The 14,271-nt window shown below is 43.7% G+C and overlaps 1 protein-coding gene across 2 annotated transcripts in view; it reads left to right on the top strand.

The window, feature by feature from the left end:
• Positions 1–9,731: 9,731 nt before the first annotated feature.
• Slc26a4 (solute carrier family 26 member 4) overlaps positions 9,732–14,271 on the top strand; it is a 40,452-nt gene continuing 35,912 nt past the window's right edge. The window contains exons 1-3 of one of the 2 annotated variants that reach the window (XM_021179492.3): positions 9,732–9,795; positions 10,229–10,588; positions 12,645–12,784. In XM_021179492.3, the coding sequence (XP_021035151.1) occupies positions 10,425–10,588; positions 12,645–12,784 (304 nt within the window). In that variant the 5' untranslated portion in view covers positions 9,732–9,795; positions 10,229–10,424. The remainder of the gene's footprint in view (positions 9,796–10,228; positions 10,589–12,644; positions 12,785–14,271) is intronic. The other variant, XM_029484950.2, reaches the window with a different exon arrangement.

Below are 14,271 nucleotides of genomic sequence, written 5' to 3'. Positions count from 1 at the left end.
ATGTGATATTTTAGGAGTTTGTTTGGTTGATTGATTTTGGTTATTTTTGTTGGTGTGTGTGTGTGTGTGTGTTTTGAGACAGGTTTTCATTGTGTAGCCTTGGCTGTCCTGGAACTCACTATGTATACCAGATTGGCCTTGAACTCACAGAGATCCACTTGCCTCTTCCTCCCAAGTGCTGGGCTCAGAGGTGTGCACCACAACATCCCAGCTGTATGGTATTTTGGAAAGGTGCATGGAGCTGAAACATTGTTACATAGGAGAAGAAGACATCTAAACAACCAAGTATATATACTGTTGCAGAGTTGGGCAAGTACACCACACAGATTTAGGAGGTCAATGTAAAGTATATTATAAAAGGCCATATGGGAACTCTGTATGGTCTTTTTTTTTTCTTTTTTAAGGGAGGGGTCTCACTATGTAGCCTTGGCTGGTCTCTGGAACTAGGTCTATAAACCAGGCTGACCTCAAACTTCCAGAGCACAGCCTTGTCTCTGCCTCTCCCTCCTGAGTGCAATTTTCGTGACGACTTTGTGAATCTAACTCTGTTCCTAAATAAACAAGGTATATTTTTAACAATCTGTGTCCATCCAGAACTAGCTTCATGTGACCATTTCCAGAGACACACTCCATGCTTCTGTGCCTAGTTATTCCCATTCACTCCTCCTCAGCTGCTCCCACCAGTCCCTTCTTAGCTCTTGCCCAGAAAGCTGACCCTGGCAAAGCCAACAAGTTCCTTCCAGTGCAGTGCAGAGAGTGGGACTCCAACAGGAGGTGAGGGGGAGGGGAGGGGAGGGGAGGGGAGGGGAGGGGAGGAGGGGAGGGGAGGGGAGGGGAGGGGAGGAGGGGAGGGGAGGGGAGGGGAGGGGAGGGGAGGGGAGGGGAGGGGAGGGGAGGGGAGGGGAGGGGAGGGGAGGGGAGGGGAGGGGAGGGGAGGGGAGGGTTTTTTAGTGGTCCCTGGAATCCTTCACTGCTGAATGAGAATCTATTAATAGCTGTGATTCTGCCTCTGTTGGACAGACTTCTATGATAACACCTGGGTCCTGATGACAGCTCCCTCCCTCCTCTTGCCTTCTCAGATTGACACCACAGACCTCTCTTCTCTGACAGCTAGTCACTCACAGCTCCCTTCAGCTGGACACTGCCATTGCTCTGTCTTGATCTTTCTTGACCCTGCCTACACTTTTGTAAGCAACTCATTGCTTAACTCCATCTGAATAGGCCATCTTTTTTGTGCTCTGGTTTACATAATACACAAGTATGTATTCCCTCTATTTATACAAACATTAGTATTCTGTTCACATTCCTGGCTGGTTTTTTTTCCATCTCAATCCAGTTGGAGTTTCTTTCTGTCTGTACATACATGTTACCATATTTCTGTGTATCTGTAACTTTTATATTAAAAAAGTGAATGGAAAGATGAAGTAGGTGAGGGACCACTAGTTCTCAGATGAAGTGATAAGACAGTGCTGAAGTCCTTGGAGATAATGCTGAGGTTAGCCGATGCTATGATACCCTGGGTAATTTCACAGTAGTGGAGTGGGCTATGGAGCTTCAAGCTCCAGCTCAGCCACACTACGAGCAAATTATTACTTAGCATTTCTGCACATTTCCTCAAATGTAAACTGAGGATAACATTACCTACCTCGATGCAATAGTTATGCTTGATAGCTTCTTAATTTCCAAGCCAACTTTCAAGTCAGACTATACAGGACAATGGGGCATAAGACTTGCCTGACTTAACCTGTGGAGACTTAATTGGTATAAGGTGCTACTCTAACCCCCAATTAAATCTGTAATTATGTTGCAGGCCGACCAGCGGCTCTCGAGGAATGGTACAACTGAGATGGCAGCTCTAGCTGAAAGAAAGGAACTAGACGGGCGGAAGAAAGAACGGAGCCAAGTCAAACAGGATTCTGATCAAAGCTCAATTTTACTATTCTGACACTCAGTTATGAAGGAGGGGAAGGGGCCCGATTCCCGCCAAATAATCCTGGGGTCCAGTTGCAGGGTGACCATGTGTATGGCTCTGGAAGAGCAAAGTGGCAGGCTCCAGCAGTGGGCGTGGCAGAACGATTGAGCGCAAGCTCCACCCCGATGCAAACAGTGAAACCTGAGCAAACAGGTTTCAGGCTGGGGAGGGGAGGCTACGTAATTACTTATGAGGTGTAGTGGAAAATACTTTACAAGGCACCATCCTATGCTATTGCCGGTTACTCTCTGGCTCCGGAGGTCTCGCTGCCTCCATGGCTAGCCCCATGTAGTGACCTTCCATCTCGCGGTTCTCTTGCTGCGGATTGTAACTCAGTAAAATCAAAACTCTAGAGGCTTGTGATTTATATTTGTAAATTCTCAACCCACAAAATGCCCACACAATGAACTCAAAACTCGATTAATATAAACAAAAGCTATTCCCCTAGATGGGGCAAACTCACCCTACTATTTATAAATCATCTATCTAAGAAATTCCCCCAATACTTATGGCTCCCAGGACTGGGTGGTTCTGGCTCCTCTCCTCTCCTATAGGTTCCATATTATCTCTTACTCTCCTTCCCTTCTCTCTCCCTCTGTACACTTTGTCCTCGCCTCTAAAATTCTCAGCCTGCCTTCCTTTTCCACTGCCCAATCACAGGCTCTCACCTTATCTCATGCCTGTCTTCACCTACATATAGACAGCAAACCACAATGAGGTAATTAGAAATAATTGAAATTTAATTTTTTTATTTTATGTAAATATGTATTTCCCTTGCATGTATGTTTGTGTATCACGTTACCACTTCCAGCTCTGACACATATGCATTTCCCTCACAACAAGCTCTCAACTTGTTTCTTTCCTATATCAGGATTTTAGCCTTTCTGCTTCTTTTTCCAGGAGGACTGTCTCCGTGTCCTTCTGATCTCTCTTTGAAAGTCTCCTCCTCAGCAAAAAGAAAGGCTTTCACACACACATACACACACACACACACACACACACACACACACCTTCAACCAAAAGAAGGAATCCTGTAAGACATTCTTCTGCTTGTTTCTTCCATTCAACATCAATTTCCAAGAAATGTATGTTTTGTTTTTTAATTTATTTTAATTAGGTATTTTCTTCATTTACATTTCCAATGCTATCCCAAAAGTCCCCCATACCCTCCCCCCCACTCCCCTACCCACCCACTCCCACTTCTTGGCCCTGGCGTTACCCTGTACTGAGGCATATAAAGTTTGCAAGACCAATGGGTCTCTCCTTCCAATGATGGCTGACTAGGCCATCTTCTGATACATGTGCAGCTAGAGACCCAGTTAGCCCAGAAACTTAGAATACCCAAGATATAAGATACAATTTGCAAAACACATGAAACTCAAGAAGAATGAAGACCAAAGTGGACACTTTGCCCCTTCTTAGAATTGGGAACAAAACACCCATGGAAGGAGTTACAGAGACAAAGTTTGGAGCTGAGACGAAAGGATGGACCATCTAGAGACTGCCATTCCTGGGGATCCATCCAATAATCAGCCTCCAAACGCTAACACCATTGCATACACTAGCAAGATTTTGCTGAAAGGACCCAGATATAGCTGCCTCTTGTGAGGCTATGCCAGGGCCTAGCAAACACAGAAGTGGATGCTCACAGTCAGCTATTGGATGAATCACAGGGCCCCCAATGGAGGAGGTAGAGAAAGTACCCAAGGAGCTAAAGGGATCTGCAACCCTATAGGTAGAACAACAATATGAAATGTATGTTTTTAAAACATATAGGATATTACCTTAAGGGTTTTGTTGTTTGTTTGTTTTATTTTTGTTTTTTGAGACAGGCTTTCTCTGGGTGGCCCTAGCTGTTCTGAAACTGACTTTGTAGACTAGGTTGACCTTGAACTCAGAAATCTTCCTTCCTCTGTCTCCTGAATGTTAGAACTGAAGGTATGCACCACCATGACCAGCTCTGAGGTCTATTTTGTTTTGCTTTGATTTTTGGTTTTGGCTATGGCTTTTTTAATAATCACTGCCTTATTAGAATATAAATCCTATGAGAGCATCAACTTTGTCAGACATGTTCATTGCCGTACATCCAATACTTACAAATGTGTCTCATACAAACAGAGGACTCACTAAGTGGACGGATGAATAGATGGAATGAGTTAATGAGCAGAATACTTAAATATTCAATCCGCACACTACAGAATATAAGCAAGTTTCCCTTGTCTCCTTCCATAACATGCTATCGGATTTATGGGATAAGATTGGCAGCAATAATTCTGAGAGTTAGAAGAGTTAAGTACAATTTAAAAAAACTTGGAAGGTTCTCAAATTGTTTGCTGCTTAGAAAAACTGTGCCATTGTTTCATGATAGAAAGAGAAAAATATAAGTTAACTCAAACACTTATCAAATTTGGATTCATATTAGGCAATCCAAACATATGGCCCAAGAAATACAGTGAATTATTTTTTATTGACATTAAAAATGTTTTAAATTGATGAACTTAACTCTAAAATTTATAAATCTTATACTTTTATGAATATATTTTGTGTTTATGTTTAATATTAATATATTTGTATTATACAATATAAATAAGGTGATTAATATATTTTATATTTACGAATTTTATTTATTTGTTTGTTTGTTTGTTTGTTTGTTTGAGACAGGGTTTCTCTGTATAGCCCTGGCTGTTCTGGAACTCATTTTGTAGACCAGGCTGGCCTTGAACTCAGAAATCTGCCTGCCTCTGCCTCCCACATGCTGGGATTAAAGGTGTGTGCCACCACCGCCCAGCTTGAATTTTATTTTTTATAAACATGCTTTTTATAAATTTTACAGGTTTTTTTTTAAAGTTCTGTCTTTGTCTTTGACTTTGTCCATGTGTGTGTGTGTGTGTGTGTGTGTGTGTGTGTGTGTAGGCCAGAGGGCATCTTTTGGTGTTATCAAGTGCTATTACTTTATTTTTGAGTCAAGATCTCTCATTGGCCTGGAACTCCCAAAGTGGGCTAGGTTGACTGGACAGTGAGCCCCAGAGGATCCTCTTTACATTTCAGGGGTACTTTACAAACTGAACTATCTTCCCAGCTTACCCAGGCCCCCATATTTCTATCATAAGGGGCCTGCATTCTTAAGGAACATCACTTGTAAGCAGCATATGTAAGCCATAGAGAGGAAACTGAAAACAAGCACGGAACTGGATAGCTACAAAGCCAGGAAGCTGCTCAGAAAAGTTCAAACTTCAAGTTCTCTTCTTGTATTAAAAAAAAAAAAAAAGGCAGAATTTAGCATCTGTTGGGGAAAATAACAAGAAATAAAAAGCAGAAACTCAGAATTAGACTTGCACTTCCTGGTCATTGCTTCCTCGTGCTATCTGTTGCTCAGCAGTGCCAGTCTGAAAGGTGGGCAGTGCTTACAGTGTACCTGTGAATCACCATGATTTCCCTATGTGATCTCTTAAGAGAAATGAGTCAAGTGAAAGCCACGTGAAAATAATAAGTAAGCTATCTATGGTACACTGCAAACATGTTCAAACGGGGACAGTGTGGCTGCAAAGCCAGGAAGAATCAGAATCAAGATGTCTTTTAAATACAACATTCTTAGTCAGGCATGGTGGGAGACACCTTAACTTCTAGCACTCAGGAGGCAGAGACAGGTAGATCTCTGAGTTTGAGGCCAGCCCAGTCTACAGAACAAGTTCCAGGACAGCCTGGGCTACACAGAGACACCCTGTCTTAGGGGGAAGTACAAATAACCAGAACTCTTGCAATTATTAGCATTTTTGTCTTTAAAAATTCTTCTGAATAAATATTTAATTTCAAGTATAAAATAAAATAATCCACACTATAGTGTGTCTCTTTAGACAAAAAGAAAGAGAGAGAGAGAGAGAGAGAGAGAGAGAGAGAGAGAGAGAGAGAGAGAGAAGGAAGGAAGGAAGGAAGGAAGGAAGGAAGGAAGAAAGAAAGAAAGAAAGAAAGAAAGAAAGAAAGAAAGAAAGAAAGAAAGAAAGAAAGAAAGAAAGAAAGAAAGAAGGAAAGATGCAGCCAGATGGATTGATTGCTCTTATCATGGGACTAGAATCATTTTTTAAAAGATTTATTTATTTCATTTTTTTTGTGAGTGTTTTGCCTGCATGAATGTGGGCATCACATTTGCACCATGCCCACAGAAGTCAGAAGCGGGTGTTGGGTCTGCTGGCAATGGAGTTATGGATGGTTGTGAGCCACCACGTAGGAACTAGGAACAAGCTCCTAACCACTGAGCCATCACTTCAGCAACCTTCAGGTTATTTTTTTTTTCTATCAGTCACTTAAAAGCACAGCTATAATTATGAATTTATAAAATTATCATTCTTCATTAATTATAGAATGCCATTAATTACCAAACAATCATTTTTGTGAATCTGATTTCAGCTCTTCCTCTCGTGTCTCTTTATCATCTCTTGTGGATACCTGGGTTCTGCTGTCATGCCTAGGCTGCTCAGGGAGACTCCTGACAAGCCATGTGCTGAGCTTGGAAGGTTGAAGAACACTCAACCTCATAAACACAAGAGCTCCAGCCAAGAGCTGTATGAGGGGAGAGTCACGGGAAAGTGAAATAGGAATCCCTGGACTTTCTGTAGGCCTCTGATGGCTTTGCATCCAAACCGGTGCATGATGGTAATGCCAACCAGTATCTTGCATATTCTGGGTGAGAAGACCAAGATGCAATAGCTCTCCATTTGGATGCCATTGCTGTTATCTCCCATTGCAAAAGTCCAAGTGGGCAATTGTGGGCACACAGTTTGCAGATCTCAGGCTGTGGGCAGCCATGGTCCTAGTCCTTGGTGTGATAAGGGAGCACAAATGAATTCTTTTTTTTTTTTTTTTTTTTTTTTTTTGGTTTTTCAAGACAGGGTTTCTCTGTATAGCTCTGGCTGTCCTGGAACTCACTTTGTAGACCAGGCTGACCTCGAACTCAGAAATCCACCTGCCTCTGCCTCCCAAGTGCTGGAATTAAAGGTGTGCGCCACCACGCCCGGCACAAATGAATTCTTAATAAACTCCTGAATGAATGATATACAGGCCTGACAGTGGGATGGTCTCGCACACTGTAAGTCTGAGTGACAGTGGTTTGTTGTTTTGTTTTTAGGGTTGCTTGCTTGTTTTTGAGACCCGATTCAGGATCTCATTATACAGTCCTGGTTGGCTTGGAACTTTTTATGTAGGCCAGGCTGGCTTTGAAATTCTGACTCTGTTCCCGCCTCTGCCTTTGGGATGACAGCAGTGTTCTGCCTCGCCTGGCCCTTAAATCAGTGGTGACTGTGAAGTATCACACACAGTAGCAACATTGCCCTCTGATGTCTATTTGGAAGTGACACATTCATTTCCTTGGGGAAAACCACTGATGTGATTAAATTCTGGTAAGTAAGAAACACTCACTTCTATGTGAAATAGGTGAGACTTGATTTAGAAAGCTGGCGTGAGTCATCAGAGGTGTTCAACGTAACAAGATGGGAGACCAGCTGGGCTTAGCTCTCAGTCTTCTCCGGCTTTATGTTTTATCTTTTCATTTATTTTTTACGTTGACTTGCTTAATTTGTGTGGGGGCATACGGAGATTATAAGGCTACTTGTAGGGGTCCGTTCTTTCTTTTAGGTCCCAAGGGATCAAACTCAAGTCATGCAGCAAGTGCCTTTTACCCAGTGAACCATCTAGCTGGCCCACTCTTTAAAGGGTAGTCAAAGTCAGAGAGTCTGTCTTTTATCTATGAGAACAGTAATTCTCTAGTCTCACCAAATCCTGCCCTGCAGATGCTATTCTGCCCGTGGATGTCTACTTTTGCTATAGAAAAGGTATTTCCTGGCGTGGGAAAAGGCAGTATCGCTGCGCTGACACATACAGGACATGTGATAGAGTGATGGTTAAGTTCTGAGAACAACGTTGTATCACACATTTCACACTTATTGTGTGTGTGTGTGTGTTTATGCAAGTAACATAGCATGCTGTTGAAGTAAAGTCAATAACTTGTAAGAGAAGGTCCTGAGAATCAAAACTCAGGCCGGCAGTCTTGGTGGTAAAAGCTCCTTTAGTCACTGAGCTATCTCAACACTCCTCAAGCTCTTTCTTAGAATTTTTAATTTTCTAAGACAGTATACAAGCTATTACACTTCATCGATACATTTTCACACGTGTGCACCATTTTTTTTAAATTTTTTTTTATTTTTGGTTTTTCAAGACAGGGTTTCTCTGTATAGTCCTGGCTGTCCTGGAACTCACTTTGTAGACCAGGCTGGGCTTGAACTCAGAAATCTGCCTGCCTCTGCCTCCCAAGCACTGGGATTAAAGGCTTGCACCACCACGGCCTGGCACGTATGCACCATTATAACAACAAAGTTCTTACAGTGTGTTTAGTTACTTCTCTGTTTCTTTGACGAAAATCAATTTAGAAAAGAAACAGTTCACTTTTTTGGATTTTGGCTCCAGAGGCTTAAAGTCCATAATGGTGGGAAGTCAGGTAAGTGACTGTATAATCCCATCTTAACTGAACAGGCAGCAAAGTAGGGGGACAAGGTCTCTTTCATCTTTAACTGTTTTAAAAACTCTCTCTCTGTGTGTGTCTCTCTCTGTCTCTCCATTTCTGTCTCTCTGTGTCTCTCTATGTCTATCTCTGTCTCTGTCTCTGTCTCTTTCTCTGTCTCTCTCTCTCTCCACTCAAGTGATTCTCCCATCTCAGTTCCCCAAGTCTCTTGAGATGTGCCATCATGCCTGGCTGGCTCTTGACCTCTTTGGGTCAAGTAATCCTTTGAAAATCTGTTGAAAGCTGGTGACTCATTCATTCTTTGGTAGAAGGGGAAAAAAATAATAAAACAAACCACACATGCTTGCAACATATTGACTAGGGGATTTACACTAGAGTTCTGAAATTTTGTTTCCGGGAATTTATAAAATTGTCATGACCTGTATTTCCGAAGTGGGTGGCTGAAAGTTGGTGTCCAATGGGCACCAACTCTTTTTTTTTTTTTTTTTTGAGCCTCTTCAACATTTGCTTCAGAATAATAACCAGGCATGACTGATCTTATGAAGTTTCAAACCTTTTTGCACCTATTTTAATCATGAGTTAGTTTTGCCCAGATTCATCCCAACAGAATAAAAACCAGTATACATCTGAATCCCCTACTTGTCCTTGCCTCCATTCTTGCTTATCTCAATGTATCATAACCTCCTGATTTTCTAGCTGTAGGAGAAGAAATTAAAGAGTCAAAGAAGCAGGTGAGAAAGGGGCCACCTATACTTGCGAGCTTGTGAATTAGACACATGCACAAAAGTGAAAAAGAATTCGTGTCTATAATCAGTGAGTGCACTGTAATCTCTTTATTATATCCACTGACTTTTCAGTTCCAAAACTTTACTGCTATGCAAACCACATTAACTTCAATCCTTCTGCCCATTTGGTGTAAGCATGCATGGATCAGGTTGTGGATTCTGACAGCCAAGGAACCTGGGTGCTACAACAGGGAAGCTGTTGTTGCTCTCAGAAAAAAAAAAAAAAAGGCAAAAACAAACAAACAAAACAAACGAGTCCCCCAAGCTCTGATCTGTCCCTGATCTCACAGCCATCGTGGGTGTCCCTGTGAGACAACCATTAAGAGTCACGGCTCTCTGGACTTGAGAAAGGGAAAGAAAACAGGAGGGTAAGATTCCTGGGGAAAATCCTGTGTCCTTCCCTTCCACCAAGGTGTCTCTGTTGCTCCATAAATAAAACGTCCCACAGCTTTGAGTGAGAGCTATAAAGGCAGCAGAAAAACTGTCCCCGGGCATTCTGGTCAGGCAGAACTCCGGAGCCCAAACAGGTGAGTTTATCACAGAAGAGATGCAGTCAACTGCACCCCGCCCGCTCTGTCGTAACTCTCTAGGGAAGGTACTGGTCAGGCGCCGCGGGTGGGGAGGGCAGGACAGACACCAGAAAAAGCGAGACAAGAGGAAGCTAAGGGTCAGACCGGGAAACTCGCACCTGTCCTTAAATGGGACTGCCCTGTTGCAGCCCAGAGTGTGCGTGGAGCTGCGTCTCCGATCGAGTGAGGGGAGTACCGGACCCTTTCCCTGTCGCACAGGCCCCAGTCCGATTCCGGGGAGATTTCAGGACGCGGACAGCGCCCTGACTTGCCCAGGGAGGCCACCCAGTCCAACACCCAAGCCCTCAAAGTGAGGCTCCCTCCCAGGACAGCGGGGATTCCCGGGTATCTGGTACGGGAGACGCTGCAGTCCTCGGGTGCCGTCCTGCAGGTGGCCGGCCGCAGGGACAGTTTGTTGCCAGCGCGGAGGACAGCGGGACGCGGACCGGCTTTCCGAAGTCGCTGCCACAGGTGGCACCCGAGGCTGCTCCCAGGTGCCCGCTGCGGGCCGTTTGCTCGCTCCGTGTTCCCGAGCGTTATCCCTTGTCGCATCCCCTCCAGGCCGGCGGTCCTCGGGTTCGCAGGCCATGGCAGGGCGGGGCGGCAGGTCGGAGCCGCCGCAGCTCGCCGAGTACAGCTGCAGCTACGCGGTGTCGCGGCCGGTGTACAGCGAGCTCGCCTTCCAGCAGCAGCGCGAGCGGCGCCTGCCTGAGCGCAGGACGCTGCGGGACAGCCTGGCGCGGAGCTGCAGGTACCGCGGGGCAGCAGGCAGGGGCCGGGGCCACTGGTCCGGGGAAGGAGCGCGCGCCGTCGCCCAGTGCGGTGTGCCCGCCGCGCTTCTGGCGTGGATCCTGGACAGACGTGGCTCCAGTAATCTGGGGCTGGAATGACTGCAGCTTTGCCTGGAGAAACTTGATGGAGTAGTCCGGTCACGACACTACTCCCTGTCTCTGCCTCTGCCTCTCTGTCTCTCTCTCTGTCTCTCTCTCTGTCTCTCTCTCTCTGTCTCTCTCTCTCTGTCTCTCTCTGTCTGTCTCTCTCTGTCTGTCTCTCTCTGTCTGTCTCTCTCTGTCTGTCTCTCTGTCTGTCTCTCTGTCGCGCTCTCTCTCTCTCTCTCTCTCTCCACTCCCGCCCCATTCTAATGAAACCTGAAGTGTACCTTAGTGTCCAGTGGCTCCCTGCTTCCTTCTTCTGAAGCTCGGGGAAAACCTCTAGAAAAGGGGCTCATCTAACAGATGCTGGACTAGTCTGGCCACACCAAGATCAGAATCGCTTTCAGATACCTAGGATTAAAGCTAGGAGACAGGAGTTCCAAGTGCTCCAGGAGGCAGTTGGAACCCTATGCATAACCATCATGTCCTTAAACCCCAAGGAGCCCCAGAACCAGACATCACAAACTTTAACGACGTGACAGAACTCAGCTAGTCGCCAGATTTTCCTCTTAAAAAAACACTTTTACCTCCTGAGCGCTGGGACTAAAGGCATGCACCACCACCACCACCACCACCACCACCACCACCACCGACAATTCTTTGAGATTTTATTACATGCATATAATGTATTTTGTTTGAGGGGATATTTTTTTAAAGGTATTTTCTTTTTTTACCTTTTTTGAGAATTTTATACAACCACTTCCCGACCCTCCAGTATGAGTTTTATAAATCCCATATACTGGAGATTTAGTCTGTTAATGTTAGCCTTAGTATCTATAGGGGATCGATTTTAGGAACCCCCTCCCCAATAGCAAAACCTTCAAATTTCCAAGTCCCTTATATGTAATAGGTGAATGTTTACATATAACTCATACCTCCTCCTACATAGTTTTAGCTATCTCTATCTTATTTATAATACTAGTACCATCTAACTGTCCTGTTAGCCACTGTCACACTGTAAAGTTTAGGAAACAAGGTGTGTATGTGTGTGGGGGGACCCTTCATATGTTCACTACATTTTTCTTATTTTTTTAATCTGCAACTTAGTTGAATTCACAAAACCACAGGGCAGATAAGGAGGACCTCTCTTCTCTCTCTCTCTCTCTCTCTCTCTCTCCCTCCCTCCCTCCCTCCGTTTCTCTCTATATATATCTATATATCTCTATATCTATATCTATAAATATATATATGGTGTTTAATTCCAAGGGCTTAAAATATATAACCATGCCTTATTATCCACATAAAAGAATCCCTTAATACCAAACTTGTGTTTACCTACTAAACTTTGCAATTATTTCATAAATATAATGTGTAAAAGTATTTTTAAAAACTGGAAGTTCTACTGGTATCTTTATTTTTATCTATAGGTAGTTACATTTAAAATTGCTAAGTAACAAGGTACAAAGTATAAATTCATCACACTAGAAGTTTGGTTAAAAAGTGGCTCTAAGCTTGTATTGCCAAAATAGTCCTGTGTTTATTTTTCTTTAAAGAAGGCAATGCCAGCTTTAGGAGCCTAAAAATTAATCTCACACAGAGACTCCACACTGATCATTTTCTGGCTGTGTCAGAAAATGAGTTCTTGTGTAGGGATATTTTCTCAGAGGATTAAAAAGGTGGACGAGGGGAGGAGACACTTAATCCTGTGTTTCCTAGAACAGTGAGTTTAAAAGGATAGACACAATTCTTGGCAAAAACATAGCAAGCACTTCAGTGTCAGTATTTTCCTCACGGAACTCATTATTTTTCTAACCAGTTACCAAAAAAAAAAAAAAAAAAAAAAAAAAAGCAGCAGAATTTGGTTCATGACTTTGTGTTTACAACTGCTGATGGTGAAAACTGGATCAGACACCCGATTTTCCTGCTTTTTGACAGTTGCTCAAGAAAGAGAGCCTTTGGTGTGGTAAAGGCTCTCCTGCCCATTCTGGACTGGCTCCCAAAATACCGAGTCAAGGAATGGCTCCTCAGTGACATCATCTCTGGAGTTAGCACTGGGCTGGTGGGTACCCTGCAAGGTAAGAGGCTGCTGGATAGGTCTCCAGTGACCACAAGTTGCTATCTCCCAGAGAGGTTCAGGACTCCCCTACTCCTCTAACCATGCATCAGTGCTCACTCTCTCAAGGTCTTCTGTTAGGGTGCCGAAGTAAACAGAGTCACCTGTCTTCTCCTCTTCCATAAAGCTAACCTCCTGGGAAACATTGTTGTTTCCCTAGCTGTGTGGCTCCAGATTATAGTCCCAAACTGGAGCTTCCCAAAGTTGCTGACCACAGTGCACAGTAAGAAATATGCATTGCATCATGATATGCACACATATAGCTAAAGTATTTGTAAAGCAATATTTCTCATGACCAATAATATGCTCTGACATTCTGTATTCTGTTCTGATGACTTTTATAAAACCAATTCTTTCAGCTCCTTAAATTACTTTATTTATGTTCCTCTCACAGATTTTTTTCTTTTTTCTTTTCTTTTCTTTTCTTTTCTTTTCTTTTCTTTTCTTTTCTTTTCTTTTCTTTTCTTTTCTTTTCTCTTTTTTTGTTTTTTTCAAGTCCGGGTTTTTCTATACAGCCCTGGCTGTGCTAGAACTCACTCTGCAGACCAGGCTGGCCTCAAACTCAGAAATCCTCCTGCCTCTGCCTCCCAAGTGCTGGGATTAAAGGCGTGCGCCACCACTCACACAGATCTTGATCTGCAGTGTGAATGCACTTTAAAGGATAGAGAGGAAATATCTTAGCCAGGGCCACCACACACTGGATTCTACAAAGCTTCCAAATTATGATGAGAGCACTCATTTATCTGGTATAATTTACAGGCTAACTAGTGTATTGTAGACACTAGCTAAACTATCAAGACTTCCATGTGTTGAAGAAAGTCATAGCCCCATGGAGAAACAAGTGTGTTAAAACTCTGGGTAGAGAAATGCCCTATATTAGGACAGTGTCAACGAGGTGTGTTTCACCCACTCTTCTGGGACTGGGGATGGCTTCCTGGAAGTACAGTGGTCAAAGCTGAGTTCTGAAGGTGACATCTGAGTTGGCCAAGCAATGGGAAGTGATGCAGGGTGTGGGAATGTGGAGCGAGAGCTTGAAAATAGACTCGTTCAGATGCTTGTAACAAAAGTTAGGCAATACTGTGCATTACTCCTGGCTGCAGTTACTCAGAGAAGGCAGGGCCTTCCCACGGAGAAGGAGGAGAAGGTTCTGTAGCCCCAGTGTGGAGCCTCGGTTGGACCTGGTGTACCCTGGATCCCAAAGGTGAAGGGTGGCATATGCTCTAAAATCTGTAAAATGACTTGGGCACTGTGGTGCACGCCTGGGATCCCAGCCCTTGGGAAGCAGAACAGGTGGATCTCTGAGTTTGAAATTCAGCTTAGTCTACACAGAGAAACCCTTTCTCAAAATAATAATAATAATAATAATAATAATAGTAATAATAATAAATCCTTGGCAAAAACATAGCAAGCACTTCAGGGTCAGTATTTTCCTCACGGAACTCATTATTT

The sequence above is a fragment of the Mus caroli genome, unplaced genomic scaffold (assembly GCF_978045245.1).
Source record: "Mus caroli unplaced genomic scaffold, Mus_caroli_1 scaffold_14, whole genome shotgun sequence".
Lineage (NCBI taxonomy): Eukaryota > Metazoa > Chordata > Mammalia > Rodentia > Muridae > Mus > Mus caroli.
This window is presented reverse-complemented; position numbering and strand designations above follow the sequence as displayed.